Source organism: Eurytemora carolleeae, unplaced genomic scaffold (genome assembly GCF_000591075.1).
Source record: "Eurytemora carolleeae unplaced genomic scaffold, Eaff_2.0 scaffold702, whole genome shotgun sequence".
NCBI lineage: Eukaryota > Metazoa > Arthropoda > Copepoda > Calanoida > Temoridae > Eurytemora > Eurytemora carolleeae.
Window position 1 is genome coordinate 135166 of NW_019396628.1, and position 18494 is coordinate 153659.

The 18494-nt window shown below is 32.5% G+C and overlaps 1 protein-coding gene across 1 annotated transcript in view; it reads left to right on the top strand.

Moving 5' to 3' along the window:
* The first annotated feature begins 1273 nt into the window (after nt 1-1273).
* LOC111706562 (transient receptor potential cation channel subfamily V member 5) overlaps nt 1274-18494 on the top strand; it is a 22048-nt gene continuing 4827 nt past the window's right edge. The window contains exons 1-22 of the mRNA XM_023479457.1: nt 1274-1462; nt 1980-2087; nt 2292-2381; nt 3162-3284; nt 4242-4345; nt 5298-5367; nt 6265-6369; nt 7518-7688; nt 7943-8012; nt 9215-9291; nt 9363-9508; nt 11001-11075; nt 11202-11274; nt 11776-11876; nt 13253-13288; nt 13690-13775; nt 14441-14521; nt 14985-15065; nt 15694-15896; nt 16825-16900; nt 17809-17926; nt 18330-18415. Of these exons, the coding sequence (XP_023335225.1) occupies nt 1310-1462; nt 1980-2087; nt 2292-2381; nt 3162-3284; nt 4242-4345; nt 5298-5367; nt 6265-6369; nt 7518-7688; nt 7943-8012; nt 9215-9291; nt 9363-9508; nt 11001-11075; nt 11202-11274; nt 11776-11876; nt 13253-13288; nt 13690-13775; nt 14441-14521; nt 14985-15065; nt 15694-15896; nt 16825-16900; nt 17809-17926; nt 18330-18415 (2233 nt within the window). The 5' untranslated portion in view covers nt 1274-1309. The remainder of the gene's footprint in view (nt 1463-1979; nt 2088-2291; nt 2382-3161; nt 3285-4241; nt 4346-5297; nt 5368-6264; nt 6370-7517; nt 7689-7942; nt 8013-9214; nt 9292-9362; nt 9509-11000; nt 11076-11201; nt 11275-11775; nt 11877-13252; nt 13289-13689; nt 13776-14440; nt 14522-14984; nt 15066-15693; nt 15897-16824; nt 16901-17808; nt 17927-18329; nt 18416-18494) is intronic.

The window sequence follows — 18494 nt, forward strand, 5'->3', positions numbered from 1 at the left end:
GAATTATTTAAAATGGAATCATGAAGAGGAAAAAACATAAAATAAATATCATAAAACATTGTAATGAAAACCGTCTTTTGAAATAGATTTTTTAAATTCATATAAATAATTATTTTCTAAGAAAGGGGTTGCAAATTCTAAAGATGAGATGTAAGAGGCATCAAATAAACCTGAGTCCGAATTTAATGAATTTGAGCCGCGTCTCAAATCCGCCAAAAACCGGTTTCTATTGAGCGCCGACTAAAATCTTGAAACATTGAATACAATTTAAGTGGAACCAACCATATTGAGCCGCGTCTTAAACTTAAGCCGCTGCTCAAATTCTTTAAGTTCGGCCTCTGATTACTCATCACAAAATCTATTTTTCCAAGCTCTATTTACTTTTAGAGTTAGTTAACAAAGACATTTTAAGTAAAAGTTTTTTTTACAGAAAAATTAGATAAAAAGAACCAATAAATTATTTATTTAAAATTTCCCAATCCTATTTGATATTTTTGAGGCTAATTCAATAATTGTATGTGCAACCAATTTGAGATAAAAGATGTAAACAAAGGAATTGAGTCTTTGCCACAAACTAAAAATTCCAAGTCCCAATATCTTTGCAACCTGTTGATGTAAACCTTTAATATTTCAAACTTGAATCATTTAACGGAATTTATAGTATGAAATATCTAAGGCCTACGACATTTAGTTGCAAAGATTTAGGGATTAGAAAATCACAGTTTGTTGCTAAGACTCAATTCCTTTGTTTTATAAATTTTTTAAACCTTTAAAGGATGCACTGCAGTGATTCTGGAATCAAAAGAACTGAGTTTATGATTTTCTAAACCCTTTATCTTTGTTACCCAATGTTACAGATCTTTGATATTTCGAAAATTCTCAAAGCTAGTTTGTAATATCAAAGGTTTACACCATCGGGTTCCAAAGAAATTAGAAAATCAGAGTTTGTGGTTAAGACTCAAATCCTTTCCTGTTTTTTTTTTACAAATGTTTCCAATGTTAACTCTTTTTCATCCCTAATAAGGTGCTGATGAAATTTTGGCCCTTGCCCTTTATAACTATTTTCTATAGTTTCATTTATGTTTTAATTAAATAAAAATAAAAACAGTTTGGATTTCCATATTTTTCAGTTGTATTTATGCAAAGCTAATTTGAAAGTTGTGAATACAATGTGGAAAGAATTTTCCCTCAATCAGTCAAAAATCTTTTTACAAAATTAATGAATGTTTGCATTTAATCAAGTTTGCTGAAGAAAACAATCTTAATATTTTATATTAGAATGAGTAGCTAGCTAATGTAAGGAAGGAAAATGGTGAAGAAAACGATTAAGTTTGACCCTGGCGCTGTACTGGATCGGGTTATCGCATCAGCTGACCCATCTGACAGCTGCTATTTGTATAAACTCGCGGATTTTAGAAAATCTGGTCAGCTGGTGGATGCTTTCAATACAGGTGGATCAAAGGTATAACAAATGCAAGCTTGACTGGCCTTATGAATAAAAATTTTTCTTTAGATAATTTTATTTTTTTCTCCATTTAGTTGCAGTTGAACTTTCAAGTTTTATCAATACAAATTTTTTTGCTATTCTATTTCTTGAAAGCTTGTGTGCAGTTTAGATTTAATGTTTATTGTTTAATAAAGTAAATTGATTCCAGTAATAATTAATTTATGGAACAGATTATAGCTAACTTAATATTAAATATATAATATATATATCTTGTGGTTAAACTTTTGTACTGATTATCCCTTTAAAAATATATGCGTTTTGTAAGTAAAAGATTGCAAGAAATGCTAGACAGCTGTTTTTAACGGATTAAGCCCTAAATTGCTTTGAATTAAAAGTTTCCACTATAGATAGTAGTTTAGTGGTCAAGGATTTAAGTTACATTCTACAAAAGTTTTGACCTCTGTCTCATTAAGTTCTTTAACCTTATTTAATGTTTGCTCCAACTTACTATTCAAAAGTTTTGAACCCCTAGGCTCTTGAGGATATAATCGGTCAGCTGGGTTCTCTAATGTACTGGAATGGCCAGGGTGAGCTGATTACTCGAACTGAGTACATGAGATGGAAGTACAGAAACAATAAGGTCTGTACTATATAAATATATATATATGTACTATAAGTAATCTATAAGAAAATTTTGAAAATTCACGATTTTTTTTATAAAATCCGTGAAATTTTGTTTTGTTTTTGTCTTACATTATGCTTACATAGAGATAATGTTCAAATTTAAATAGGAGATGGGCGCCAAGCGCCTTGAAAGCCTAGTATATTACAATATTCCATCTAGGAGGAAACTATCTGTATTGATGAATCTGGCATGACCCAGTTTGATCCTCTTCACACCTGGGTGGACCACAAAGCAGTTTGGAAAATGCAGGTATTAATTAGACGTTAAGTTAATTTTCATAGTTTTTGGGTTCATTTGAAATTTGAAGGATTGAATTGGCTAAAGAAATGAATTTCTACAAGCAAACTTGTTTTTGGACAAATTTCAATCAATTTGAAGATTTTAAAAATTATAAATTACGTTTTGAATTGTTAAGGTGCAATGTGCAATGTTCATGTAATGAAAACACTTTTTGCAATTCAAATAATGGCAATCTTAATTACAAATAAATTAATTGAATACTATAAAAAAAACTTTTAAGATATTAGCAAATTTTATTACTATATATATTCAGTATCGACAAAAAATGAAGATTGTCCTTAATTTCTGATTATACTTTTATTCCTAGAAGTTTATAAAAGTTTTCTCCAAGTTTCTGGGGAAAGTGCCATGAAAACGCTATTCTCTTTACCAACTTAATTATAGACAATGAAATAATTGTATAATATTTATAACAAAATTTCTGCAACGGGGAAAGAAAGTTTAAATTTGTTATTCATTTAAAATTTCATTCATTCACAAAATATGAATTTAAGTGCTTCCCAAATATTTCAATATTTAGTATCAAGGAAGCCTGGGTGACAGTTGCTCCATATTCTGATAATAAATAGTATAATGTATTCATATTTAGTATCGAGGGAGCCTGGGTAACAGTTTGCTCCATATTCTGATAATAAATAGTTTAATATATCCATATTTAGTATCGAGGAAGCCTGGGTGACAGTAGCTCCATATTCTGATAATAAGTAGTTTAATTTATCCATATTTTAGTATCGAGGGAGCCTGGGTGAAAGTTTGCTCCATATTCTGATAATGGGAAACAGTTTAATTCATACTAAGATTGCTAGAACACTTCTCAGGCACTTCCCAGCCTGTGCCATAGATAAAATAGAGGTAGGAATGTTTTTTTTTGCTTAAAGTCAAAACGGTATAACTTGCCGATAAAGTAGTATGGTTAGATCCAAATCGTCCCGTTTTTGCATAATTTATTTGATTTAAATAAGATAATGTAAAAATGGTGAAACTCTTCAAAAATCGATCGGATTGTTGAATCCGATCGGATTGTTGAATCCGATCAGATTGTTGAATCCGATCGGATTGTTGAATCCGATCAGATTGTTGAATCCAATCGGATTGTTGAATCCAATCAGATTGTTGAATCCGATCGGATTGTTGAATCCGATCAGATTGTTGAATCCAATCGGATTGTTGAATCCAATCAGATTGTTGAATCCGATCGGATTGTTGAATCCGATCAGATTGTTGAATCCAATCGGATTGTTGAATCCAATCAGATTGTTGAATCCGATCGGATTGTTGAATCCGATCAGATTGTTGAATCCAATCGGATTGTTGAATCCAATCAGATTGTTGAATCCGATCGGATTGTTGAATCCGATCAGATTGTTGAATCCGATCGGATTGTTGAATCCGATCAAATTGTTAAATCCGATCGGATTGTTGAATCCGATCGATTTTTTCCGTCTCCGTGAATCTTACTACGTCTCCAATCCTCCGCATTTTGATCTCCGGTTGCTGTATTTATTTTTTATATTCATTTTCCATCATTTGATCTTAACTTGTTTTATTGTGAAACAGATATTGTCAGGCAGAATTAAATTAACCTTGAAATCTTCATAGTTTCTAGTTGTCTTTTCAAAGTCTAATCCTTTATGAGTTACCCTGTAGATCAAGTTAACTTTAAAAATTAAAATTTTTCCTTCTAAAAATGTTTTATCTCTTCATAAACCATGAGTATGACCCCTCCTTTTTATATAAATTAAGCTGATCAACATAATCAACATTTTAATTTCTTCTACTGCTAGTTACTATTTATAATCTAATTTTTAGGGTGAGGAGTATAATGGATTAACTGCACTTCATCTTGCGATAGCTTACGGGAACGATGAAGTGGCAGAAGTTCTTGTCAGCTGTGGAGCTGATGTAACAGCTAGGTAGGTTCTTGTCAGCTGTGGAGCTGATGTAACAGCTAGGTAGGTTCTTGTCAGCTCTCTGATGTAACAGCTAGGTATGTTCTTGTCAGCTGTGGAGTTGATGTAACAGTTAAGTAGGTTCTATCTGTGGAGCTGATGAAATAGCTAGGTAGGTTCTTGTAAGCTGTGTACCTGATTTAACAGCTAGGTAGGTTCTTGTCAGCTGTGTAGTTTATGTAACAGTCATGTAGGTTTTGGTCAGCTGTGGAGCTGATGTAACATCTAGGTAGGTTCTTGTCAGCTTTGGAGCTGATGGAACAGCTAGGTAGGTTCTTGTCAGCTGTGGAGCTGATGTAACAGCTATGTATGTCCTCTTCAGCTGTGGAGCTGATGAAACAGCTAGGTAGGTTCTTGTCAGCTTTGGAGCTGATTAAACAGCTAGGAAGGTTCTTGTCAGCTGTAGAGCTGATGTAACAGCTAGGTAGGTTCTTGTCAGCTTTGGAGTTGAAGTAACAGCTAGGTAGGTTCTTGTCAGCTCTGGAGCTGATGAAACAGCTAGGTAGGTTCTTGTCAGCTGTGGAGCTGATGTAACAGCTAGGTAGGTTCTTGTCAGCTTTGGAGTTGATGTAACAGCTGGGTAGGTTCTTGACAGCTGTGGGGCTGATGTAACAGCTAGGTAGGTTCTTGTCAGCTGTGGTGGAGTTGATGTAACAGCTAGGTAGGTTCTTGTCAGCTGTGGAGCTGATGTAACAGCTAGGTAGGTTCTTGTTTGACGTAAAGATTGTGAACAAGCCAAAGAAAACTCTTGTCAAGTTATTGATAAGTTTTCGTCAATGGCAGCTACAAAAAATATGTCAAATCCAAAAGCTAAAGGTTAATTTTAGGATTTTTTTCCAAAATGTGAATTAAGCATACGTTACTTTAAACATTTGGTAACGTAAAATTATATTTCAACTTTTTAAAAATATTTTAGAGCAGTTGGAACATTTTTTCATCCAACAGATCAGCAGAATACTAATCCAACAGCAGATACTGATTATGAGGTAGAAAGGATGTATCCCCATGTATCCTTCTGTATCCCCGTGCATCTCCCTGTATACCCTGTGTCCCCCGTGTGTCCCCCTGTCTCCCTCTGTATTTCCCTGTGTCCCATTGTGTATCCTCCTTTATCCTCTGTATTATCTTGTATCCATCTGTATCCCCGTGCATCTCCCTGTATACCCTGTGTCCCCCGTGTGTCCCCCTGTCTCCCTCTGTATTTCCCTGTGTCCCCCTGTGTCCCATTGTGTCCCCTGTATCCTCCTTTATCCTCTGTATTATCTTGTATCCTTCTGTATCCCCTGTGTCTCCCTGTATCTCTTGTATCCCCTGTGTCGCCCTGTGTTCCCCTGTATCCCCCTGTGTCCCTCTGTGTTCCCCTGAGTTCCCCTGTATCCCTCTGTGTCCACCTGTGTCCCCCTGTATCCGCTGTATTATATTGTATCCTCCTGTATCCCCCTGAATATCTACCTGTATCTAGTTCGAACTATTTCAATTCTTTCGTTCGTCAGTCGTTCAAAAAAGATTGAGATTCGTAATTCGTAAGATTTTCATAATTATTGATCATTTTCCATCTATTTTGTTCGTTTCGTTCATTCATCGAGATTGTGCATGCAGTTACATCATTCGTTCAATAAAATCGTTTGTTCTGTTTGAAAACTATAGTTTCTTCAAAGGTACGTTAAAGAAATCGTTTGTTTAGTAAAAAAGCATAGTTTTTTTCAAGTTCGTTTTTGTGAACAAACGAGATTTCTCGTGAACAATATGTTGTTAAGAAAAATTAATTGACAGTGACCGGAACGATTAGGATCGTTCAGAGAAATTAAAAAACGATATTTTTTTGAAACAAACGAAGGTCTGCCTGTATCACCCTGTATCACCCTGTATCCCCCTGTATCATTGGGCTGGCCTACCTGGGTGAGTACCCCCTGGCCTGGTCCGTCTGTATCCCCCTGTATATCCCCTTGTATCTAATTATAGAACACGGAGGGGATCCTGATGCACAGGTAGATAATAATCAGGGTTAACGGAGGGGATCCTGATGCACAGGTAGATAATAATCAGGGTTAACGGAGGGGATCCTGATGCACAGGTAGATAATAATCAGGGTTAACGGAGGGGATCCTGATGCACAAGTAGATAATAATCAGGGTTAACGGAGGGGATCCTGATGCACAGGAAGACAATAACCAGGGTCAGAAAGGGACTGTTTCAAGGGGGACGTCTGATTCCCAACGCTTGCCTTTAAATTGTCTAATCAACGATAAATGAGATATTTTGATTTTTATTGAAAATTAATTATTTTCATTGAATTCATTTCATATTGTTAGGCTGTGTTCAGTTAAACCAATATTGGACAGAGTCTTGAACATTTTCTGACTCACCATCACTGATATTCAGATTTCTTACAAATATTCTGTAAACTTATACAAAACACAACTTTAGCAATTACTTTACAAGAATTTTTTGACAGAAATTATCTTCCTTTTTTTGTTCAAATTGATTGACAATGGTAGCTTACTTAAAAAAATACATTCACTGTTAAAACTCATTGTGACCTTTGAGAAATTTAAAAATCAATAGCGGCAGGAGAATATTTAAAAAAATAATTAATTGCATCATTCCTTGACCTTCTAAGCCAAGCTTAAGAGCACAAATTAATATTAATAAACAAACTTCTCTAGATGTATTCTCCAGGTTCACTTTCTAGGTTTAATTTTAATTTTTAAATTTAGGTTTAGATAAAAAAATTCAAAGGTTTATCTTCTTGGTTTAATGTGAGGTTTAATCATCAAGAGGCCGAATTTAAAGATTTTGAGCCGCGGTCAATTGAAACCGGGCTTTGGGGGATTTGAGACTCGGCTTAAATTCATTAAATTCGGACACTGGTTAACCATACACCCACTACAAGCTATGATTTTCCTATTACTATATCTTTACAAACTGATATCGTAGACCTTTTAATATCATATAAGCATATAGATCAACAGTTTAAGATTGAAATATTAAAAGTTTACACTATCAGATTGCAAGAATATAAGCATTAAAAAATTAGAGGTTGTAGGCTGCAGTGGCGAGTTTTAGGTGTAATATGAGGTTTGATTTTTAGATTTAATTTGTAGGTTTACTATGAATTATGATATTTGATTTCCAGGATACCTACGGGAACACTGTGCTTCATATGGTCGTTATAGTAGAGCAGTTGGGTATGTTTGGATATGCGCTGAAGCACCCTGTAAAGAAAGCAAACCATATGGTGGCAAATAATAGAAATCTTACTAGTCTCACCTTGTCTTGTGAACTTGGTAGAGACACAATTTTTCAGGTATTCATTATAAACCTATGTACTTTACAGAGTTTTCATTTTAAAGTTAAAAAAATAATTTACAATACTAAACTCAGATTTTTTTTTCATAAATTTATTTTTTTCTATTAAAAAGTTGTTTTTAGACATTTTATAGTTTCACAAAAATAAAGTTTTATTCTTAACTTTTCCGCCTCCAAAAACTTGTTTATTATTTTATAGTTTGTAAACAAAAACAGGTTTACACATTTTTATATGGTTTTTATGCTAAATAGGAAATGCTTGAGATGTCCTGTGTAGAGTTCTGGAGATATTCTAATATAACATGTTGTGGATATCCATTGGGTAATAAATATATATATATAAATTTCTGTGTGTTGTTGGTATGTACGATCATAACTCATGAACCCCTTCACAGAATTGCCTCCAGTTTTGATTTGGGAACTCGGGAGAACCACGGGAATGTTCCTAGCTTAGTGTTGAGCTAGAGAGTTGACTTTAAAGTTTAGTTTCCCGCGCGGTAGGTGTCGACTGTTAGTAACCTGGGAACGGTCTAGGTCTAGGTCTAGGTCTAGGTCTCAAGCTTGTCAAAGATAATTTAAAAATATTTTTAATTAGAAATAAAACTTGTGGGGAGTAATTAGGCAGTGTGACACATGATACAGCAAGCATTGAAAAAGATAATCATAATCTTTAATAGTTATACGTTTTTTAATGATGGGTACTTAAAAGTGTTGAATATTTTAGCTTTTTAAAAAGTGAAATTAGTTAAAAAGATATTTTTTCTTTTAACCGGAAATCTAAAACCCTACAAAACTGAGCTTTGAACATTTCTGTGGATCTTTTTTAAACATATCTTTTTTATTTTTTTTTATTTGAATTTTAACAAAATTCTATAAACTAGTTGAAATCAGCTGAAAGTATTTTGACAATTCTGTTTTTCTAAATCTCCATTTTCTTTTTGTTGTTCGTGCATCATCCTTCATATTTTCTGTGTATTTGATATTTATGAAAATAAACAGACTTACTGTACCGATTAAAACAGACAAGTTTTCAACTGCAGGGAACTTTAGCTGTCAATGTGAGAAAAAGGATTGAAAGAATCACAAATTCAATTTTTCTAATCCTTATATATTTGGGTTAAAAGATACTGGGTGGGATTAGAAAATCAAAATTTGTGGCAAAGACTTAATTCATTTGGTACAGTTCACAGAGATCCAGTCAACTTGGAAAAGTTTCATTAATTTTCATATACATTTTCATATACATTTTCATATACATTTTCATATACATTTTCATATACATTTTATTTTCATATACATTTTCATATACATTTTCATATACATTTTCATATACATTTTCATATACATTTTAATATACATTTTCATATACATTTTACAACTATTTATAGAGCGCTTGTTTTATTTAGCTTTAGTTTTTCATCGAGTTTTTAGGAACTGCTCACAACCTTTATATCACTGTGAGTTGTCTTTTTTGTGTAAACCGGGTATGGGAGTTATGTATATAACGTTTAGAATGTGTTTAAGGTGCTTTGGATTCTATATCCTCTGATGGGTCAACAAACTGGGGATCCGCCATGATGCTCATTTTGGCGGGAACCAAGGTATTTAATTATTAAATTGAAAATAGTTTTTCATAATTGTTAATTCTGATAACTACTCGATATGATTTAAGGAGGAACATCTGAATATGTTGGAGGGGGGAATAATTGCTAAACTACTCGATGAGAAGTGGAGTACATATGCACAGGCATTTTTTATGAAGAGACTTTTTCTTCTTATTCTTCATTTAACAACATTATCATGCGCTGTTTATCTCAGGTAACACTCAGCACACTAGGATTAAAGAATACATTTTTAGTAGAAAGATAAAAAAGTTGCAATTCTAGTTTTACTCTCAAAACTTCAAAAACAATATACTAGACAATTATGACACCGCTGAAACTGAAAGTCTTCTAAAAGAACTTTTTTAACTTTAATAATTTATTTTAATTAAATTTTACAATATTTTTAAATTTCAATATGATATCAGATGAAAACATTTTAAGACTTCTATATTTCTTGTTTTTCATTCTTTCTTCTTGATCTTCCATTCCTTGTCCATCCTTCAATCACACTTTGGCTGATTTTGAAAATAAAACTAAATGAATTTTTTGTATGTTTTCTGCAGCTAGCCAAATTGCAGAGGCAGAACTATTTTTAGAAGCCCTGTATCTATATTTGTTAACCATTAATTTTAAAACCTCTATAAAATGTCGTCTTCAACTTGAATCTCCTGTCGGAGACAGCCAAACCAAATTTTCAGCCCGCAATTCCCTTGTCCTCCTCCGACGGAGCTTAAAATATTTTCGTAATTGTAAAATCATTAAAGTTAAGCAAAATATTTTCATAAGAAGCATTAGTGAATTTCGTTAAATATTCAACTGTAATTTTTCAGAAGTTAAAAAACGTATTTCAATACTGATCAACAAATAAGTCACCCCGACTATCCTTAAATAATTCGTAAGATTTTTTCTACTATTAACATTCATTATAACATTGTACAAGTAAACATGACCTATAATTTATGTTATTTTTTAGGAAATAAAGATTTTGTTATCGAATTTCTGAGACGGGGTTACTCTGTTGTGTGTGTATTTGTGCGGCCTATCGGGAAAGAATTGTCTGGGGATAATAAACATCCCCCACCAGAATCCTAACCGGCCTATTATCCTGATTTGTCTAACGTGTTGCTGTTTTCCGTCAACAATATTCTATATATTGAGAGTGGCAAGGTTACTCTCCCCCTCTCTCCCCCTTGTTTCCCCACAAGGGGTTAAACTCCTCTTTCAGTGCATAAAGCTGAAGATGAAGTTTTGTTTTAATCTATGCTTCTAGCTTCCCCTGTAGGATACTAGATGCGTAATTAAACACAGCGCTTCCCCAGCTGCAATTCTGGGACTGCATAGTAGGCCTTTTCTAAAAGAACTAAAGATTACTAACTTTATCAATGAGTTCAAAAGTCACCAACGTTAACTGAAAGTCTACTAAAATTACTTAAATCTATATACATTTATCTCAAACCCCTGTGGAAGTCTCCTGAAGGTACTAGAGTCTGAATAGTCAGACCATCCTACTCTGAAAGTCTTCTAAAAAAACAAATCTATATTTTGAAGATATTATTTTAATATTTAGTTTAAGTCATCTAAAATAGAAAAAAGTCTTTATATTTAGACCAACTTTTTTAGAAAGTCTTCTAAATGGATCTCTTAATATTTAGACCAACTTTATCCGAAAGTCTCTTAAAACTAAGAACTAAAGTATAAACATTTAGACCAACATTCTCTGAAAGTCTCCTGAAAGGACTTAAGTCAGGAACTGATGACCCGGGCGCTGAAGAAATAAGCAGGTTAAAACTTCAACTTTTCAAAAGAGCAAAATAGTTGGTTTGTTCTCTCTTAATTCTACTTTGTGCTTTTCGAAATTATTTTAACTATTTCAATTTTTGGTTTTTGCATTTTTTTATAATATTCAGATATTGCTTTGAGATTGCAACCCTCCTGGGCTGTGTTGGATTTATGTTATTTCAACTTGGAGGAGAAATAAAGGTTAAAGATTACAAAATAGAACGAGAATGATAACAATGCATAATAATGATAATAATGATGATAAAAATAATAATAATATTAATAACATTAATTATAATAATAAAGATAATAATAATAATAATATAAATAACATTAATTACAATAATATTTAGATAATAATAATAATAATATGAATAACATTAATTACAATAATATTTAGATAATAATAATAATATGAATAACATTAACTATAATAATAAAGATAATAATAATAATAATATGAATAACATTAATTACAAATATAATGATGATGGATGATGGATGATGGATGATGGATGATGGATGATGGATGATGGATGGTGGATGATGGAAGATGGATGATGGATGGTGGATGGTGGATGGTGGATGATGGATGATGAATAATGAATGATGAATGATGGATGATGGTTGATGGATGATGGTTGATGGATGATGGATGATGGATGATGGATGATGGATGATGGATGATGGATGATGGATGAGAATGCTGGTGCTGATGTATGCTGGAGGAACCTGAAATCAGCTCCACCGAAACTTCTTTACGTCGTTTCTAATTTCCTTATTCTGGGCTGTATACCGGCCAGGTACTTGGTGCAAGCTGATTCAATCAATATTAGGCAAAAATTATAGATATCGACTAAGAGAGATATACAAGAATCTTTGTTTTTAATGCACTGTATTTTTTGTGAGGAATGTAAGAAATATCGAACCTCATGAGGCTGAGATTTATTTACATTCCTAAGTACATTATCAATTATTGAATGTAAGATTTATTTACATTCCTAAGTACATTATCAATTAGTGAATGTAAGATTTATTTACATTCCGAACTACATTATCAATTAGTGAATGTAAGATTTATTTACATTCCTAAGTACATTATCAATTAGTGAATGTAAGATTTATTTACATTCCTAAGTACGTTATCAATTATTAAATGTAAGATTTTTTTACATTCCTGAGTACATTATCAATTATTCAATATTTTTGAGTATATTATTAATTATTGAATGTAAGATATATTTACATTCCTGAGCATATTAATTATTGAATGTAAGATTTATTTATATTTCTTAGTATATTATTAGTTATTAAATGTAAGATATATTTATAATCCTGAGTACATTATCAATTAGTGAATTTAAGATTTATTTACATTCCTAAGTACATTATCAACTGGTGAATTTAAGATTTATTTACATTTCTAAGTACATTATCAACTAGTGAATGTAAGATTTATTCACATTTTTGAGTACATTAACAATTATTAAATGAAAGATTTATTTACATTCCTGAGTACATTATCAATTATTTAATGTAAGATTTATTCACATTTCTGAGTATATTATTAATTATTGAATGTAAGATATATTTACATTCCTGAGCATATTAATTATTGAAAGTAAAATTTATTTATATTTCTTAGTATATTATTAGTTATTGAATGTAAGATATATTTACAATCCTGAGTACATTATCAATTATTGAATGTAAGATTGATTTTCATTCCTGAGTACAATATCAATTATTGAATGTAAGATTGATTTATATTCCTGAGTACATTATCAATAATCAAATGTAAGATTTATTTACATTCCTGAGTGCATTATCAATTATTGAATGTAAGATTTATTCATATTTCTGAGTATATTATTATTTATTAAATGAAAGATTTATTTATATTCCTGAGCATATTATCAATAATCAAATGTAAGATTTATATATATTTCTGAGTACATTATCAATTATTGAATGCAAGATATATTTACATTCCTGAGCATATTATCAATAATCAAATGTAAGATTGATTTATATTTCTGAGTATATTATTAATTATTGAATGTAAGATTGATTTATATTTCTGAGTACATTATCAATAATCAAATGTCATATTTATTTAAATTCCTGAGCACATTGATATAAATTATTAAATGTAATTAATAAAAGTTTTATCATCTAGATTATTACAGTTTGGGAAAGATGAAGATAAATATAGGAAATCCAAAATTTTTTTATTAATATGTTGATATATACAAAATGTAAAGAATACAAGGCTTTATTTAATAATAATGTTATGCAAACCTGTGACAATAAAAAGTATCAAAATTATTTTAACTACAGTGAATCCCAGATATATGAATACATAGCAAGAGTTCTTTATAATGTCGTATTACATATTTAAGATCAAATGCCGCGGAAAAATGAGTTTAATATTAATATATCAATTGCATTCATATTTAATGGCTATTAATTTACCTTGAATTAAAAATAAAAGAAGTTTCTTTACAATTATCAAAAAACTTATGACGGTCTATGTATTCATATATCCGGGATTCACTGTAAACAAATGAAAGGTATAAAAAACATTTTTACTAAAAATACTGGAACTTTCTGAAGGATTGTTGAGGAGGCTTTTTTAATATTTGGAGTTCCAGGTTCATGGTTCTATCTTATGTTCTTCTGCGGAGCAATTAAACTTACAGGTAACATTCTTAGATCCAGGTTCCAAGTTCATGGTTCTATCTTATGTTCTTCTGTGGAGCAATTAAACTTACAGGTAACATTTCTAGTTCCAGGTTCCAGGTTCATGGTTCTATCTTATGTTCTTCTGTGGAGCCCTTTAACTTACAGGTAACATTTCTAGATCCAGGTTCCAGGTTCATGGTTCTATCTTATGTTCTTCTGCGGAGCAATTTAACTTACAGGTAACATTCCTAGATCCAGGTTCCAGGTTCATGGTTTTATCTTATGTTCTTCTGCGAATACTGGTTACAGAATTCTGGTTCCGGGTTCCAGGTACATGGTTCCAGGATCCTGGTTCCAGGTTTCTGGTTCCAGGTTACATGTTCCTGATTGCAGGTTCATGGTTACAGGTTCCTTTCTATATATAGGTTCCTGGTTAAAGGTTCCTGGTTCTAGGTTCCTGGTTCTAGGTTTCTGGTTCTAGGTTACTGATTATAGGTTCCAGGTTCCTGGTTCCTGGTTACAGGTTCCTGGTTACAGGTTCCTGTTTACAGGTTCCTGGTTACAGGTTCCTGGTTCAAGGTTACAGGTTCCTGGTTACAAACTCCTTTCTAGATCCAATCGTGAGTTACAGGTTTGAACTTTAACCTAATCTTTCTCCGACTTTAACAAGGTATTTTTTCAGGTCCTTTTGTGACAATGATATTCAAGATGATAACTGGAGATATGTTCACTTTCTCAATCATCTACTCAATCATGCTTCTAGGTAATCAAACTTCTAGATAATCATACTACTAGGTAATCATGTTTTTAGGTAATCATGATTCTAAGTAATTATGTTTTTAGGTAATCATAATTCTAGGTAATCATGTTTTTAGGTAATCATGATTCTAGGTAATGGTAATCATGATTCTAGGTAATCATGTTTTTAGGTAATCATGATTCTAGGTAATTATGTTTTTAGGTAATCATGATTCTAGGTAATCATGTTTTTAGGTAATCATGATTCTAGGTAATTATGTTTTTAGGTAATCATGCTTCTAGGTAATCATGTTTTTAGGTAATCATGATTCTAGGTAACAATACTTCTAGGTAATCACACTTCTAGGTAATCATACTCCTAGGTAATAAGGTAAAGAATTAGTTAAACCAAAAATAAATTTCAAACTCCGATTAATCTAATTTTTGAGATTTATTTCTTACTTTTCATTAATTTTAATACTTTTTAGGTTTCAGTCAGGCTTTTTTCTTTATCATAAAAGATCACGAAGACGCAGAGCTATATGAAGATTACCACACAACTTGGATAGGTAAATTTCTTTAATCTTTAGCATCAATCTCCAATCCTCATGTACAGGGTTAACCACAAAGGATGCGACTTCAGAGACGATTGTACGGAATTCTTGCATTCAGGGTTCCTTGTTGGGCAAAACGGGCTTATTTCTGTGCTTTATAATTAGCAAACCATCAAAAAACTTAAGTGAATGCAGAAACCGAAAATCGAGCTTCCCATCGTGATATTTTTAGAGTTTTGGGTCGTCTTTACAGTCTCATTTTTGTATGACTCATCCTTGTCTTTGTTTTAACTTCAGTGATAACTAGAAATCTCAGGATGTTGTTACACAGTAAAAGAGTTTACTGGTTACTTATTAAACCACTAATTAAGTAAAATGGGATTGTTTACACTACACAATTCCTGTAACCCATGTATATTGTACTGTTTATTTAACCTTGAGTCTAAAAGTCGTAATCCTATGCCAGAGTTTTCTTGATATCACTGTAACGCGGCATTATTTTGTCCGCCAATGTAATTTTAGAGTTATCTAAGTAATTATAGAAAAATGACGTTTAAACAAATGAATTCGTTTTTAGAAATATTAAAAAAGAGTGGGGAAATGTTAAGATGAATTCCCCTACTATGATATATGTATATTTTAGGAATGTTCCATATGACCCTGGGCGAATATGATTATCCCCTGCTGGGAACTACTCCCTATCCTAAAATGGCGAAGATCGTCTTTGTTCTATTCCAGATCCTGATTCCAATCCTTCTCCTCAACATGTTGATCGCCATGATGGGGAATACCTACGGGATTGTTATTGAGTCGGCTGAGAAGGAGTTCTTGAAAGCCTGGGCAAAGGTAAAGACAGGGTTACCCACAAAAGATGAAACTGCTAAGACGACCGGAAACTTTTAAAATCGATCCTAAGTTTAACTTAATAGTATTTCAATGGCTTATTCCATGATTTGGCAAAGTAAAAAATAAGTTTAAAGTTGCAGGAAATCATGGAAATAAAAAACAGACAGTCGTCGCTGAAGTCTCATTCTTTGTGGGTAACCCTGTATAGTTCAGAAATACCTGAATGTCGTCTTCTGTTAGTTATTATTTATTGTTCCGGAAAACGTATTTAAAAGATTTTATTAAGTCCATTTTTGGCTTAAATTATGTATAAAAGTCATATATAATATCATTATATAAATGACATCTATATATAAATTTGGCTTGTCTGTCTGTTTGTCTGTTTATTTGTATCCAATAAACGTCAAAACGGCTGAACCGATCGGGCCCAAATTTTTTGTGGGACATCACGTGACCACAGGGAAGGTTTATGAATGATAAAAATAAAATAAAAATGTGTTATAAAGGGTTTTATTTTTTAAAAAAATTTTAATTCTTGAAAATCCGCAAAAATTTTTTCTTCTTTGTTTTTAAATGTAAACAAAAAGAACATGTTCACAATTTAAATAGAAGATGGGCGCGAAGCGCCCTAAAAGACTAGTTATTTAAAAACTAGAAACGGAATAGATTAAAAGTATTAAAAAGCATGACAAGACGACCCTAGAATGTCGTCATACCAATTACTTTCTCCTCAACCATCTCTTGAAACACTCATGAGGCCGTTCGTGTTCTAACTAACGTATTGACATTGTCCGTCCTTTGAGGGACACTTAACAAACTTCAATATGTAAAAACAATTTTGCAAATCCGATTTTTACTTTTTTATATCAGTTCAATTAGTTAAACCATTGTCTTTGCCGATTTAAGGTTGAACCCTTTCTGTGTTCAGGTAATAATGTCTCTAGAAAGATCTGTAACTAAGGAGCAAGCAAAGGAGTTCCTGGAATCTTACTCAATTGCTCTTGGTAAGTTTTTTTTTCTTTCGTGATAGTCTTTTAGAGGTTCAGGTTTAGGATTGTATTAGTTTTTACAAGTTCAGGTTCAGGTTTAGGATTGTGTTAGTTTTTACAAGTTCAGGTTCAGATTTAGGGCCAGGTTTAGAGTCAAAGTTAACTTGGGTATGGTTCAGTTTCAGGTTCAGGATAAGGTTCGTATTTCAAGTTTAGGTTTTGGTAAGTTTTAAGAGGTTCAGGTTTAGGTTCAGGTTCAGGTTCATGGTTTTATTCAGTTTTCATGGTTTTATTCAGTTTTTTAGATTTCGGTAAGTTTTTAGAGATTGAGGTTTAGGTTCAGATTCAAGGTTAGGTTGAGGTTGAGGTTCAGGTTCAGGTTCAGGTTCAGGTTCAGGTTCAGGGTGAGGTTGAGGTTGATGTTAACATTTCAAATTGAAGTTTTGGTCAGTTTTTAGAGGTTTAGGTTTGGGTTCAATTTCAGATTTAGGCTCAGGTTCAGATTCAAAATTAGGTTTTGGTTCATGTTCAGGTTCAGGTTCAGGTTCAGTTTCAGGTTCAGGTTCAGGTTCAGGTTCGGGTACAGTTCAAGGTTTATATTTCAGGTTTTGGTTTTGTCACAGTTCGCTCAGGTTTCATTTTCATTTCATATTTTATTCAACCACAAAGCACGAGATAATACAAATAAAATATCACAATTTACTATGGAGTTTGGACCCGCCTAACCAGAGTAGGTTGTTTTAATTGGTTGGCCCACTATATGGGTTCAGATTCAGGTACTTTTTGGAGTTAGTGTTCTTGGATTTTTTTTGGTTCAGGTTCAGGTTCCTTCTTGATTTGATGTTTTGGGTTGAAGTTATTTTTCAAATATATGTTTATTTTTAGGATTGAATTAAAATTACTAATGATCCTGATATAATTAGGTCCGACGGAGAGGGGTGTGATGGTAATAAAAGCTAAAGACAAAACGCGCGCGGCTCAGAGGAAAGGCGCGCTGAAGAACTGGAAGAAAACTGGGAAAACCATTATTAAATATCTAAGGTTGGATATTTTTTATTTTAAGAATTAAAATTACACAATTGAAATTTTTACAGCTATGAAAATTATTGAGACTCAGCTCGGCTTATCCTTTAGACTTAGCAACCTTTAGTATATTACCTAGACCACGCTAATTTTGTGTTTTTTTGAAAACCTGGGATATCAGGATTTCAAGACTTTAAAGTGCTCCTCACTAACTTCGGTCTTATTGGACAATTTGGCACACCTTTTTTCGGTCAGAATATATATGCTTCTACAATATATGATTTCATATTAGATACAAATTTCAATGATAAATTCTTTGAACGGTTGAGCGGTTCAACCGCTCGTTCAACCGCTATCGCTGAGTTTTATATATTATGGAAAAAATATCTCTATTTTTTGTTTTAAACACATGAAACTTAAGGAAGAGAGATATTAGCGGAGATGATTTGCGACGTGAGTTCTGGGTTCACGAGGAGGCAAGTACACCGAAGAAGAAGAAGAAATCAGGTTAACCATTCATTCTTCAAACTTGTCATCATGTCTGGACAGTTTTGTGTGTATTTTCTCAAAAAAACTCCCCCCCCCC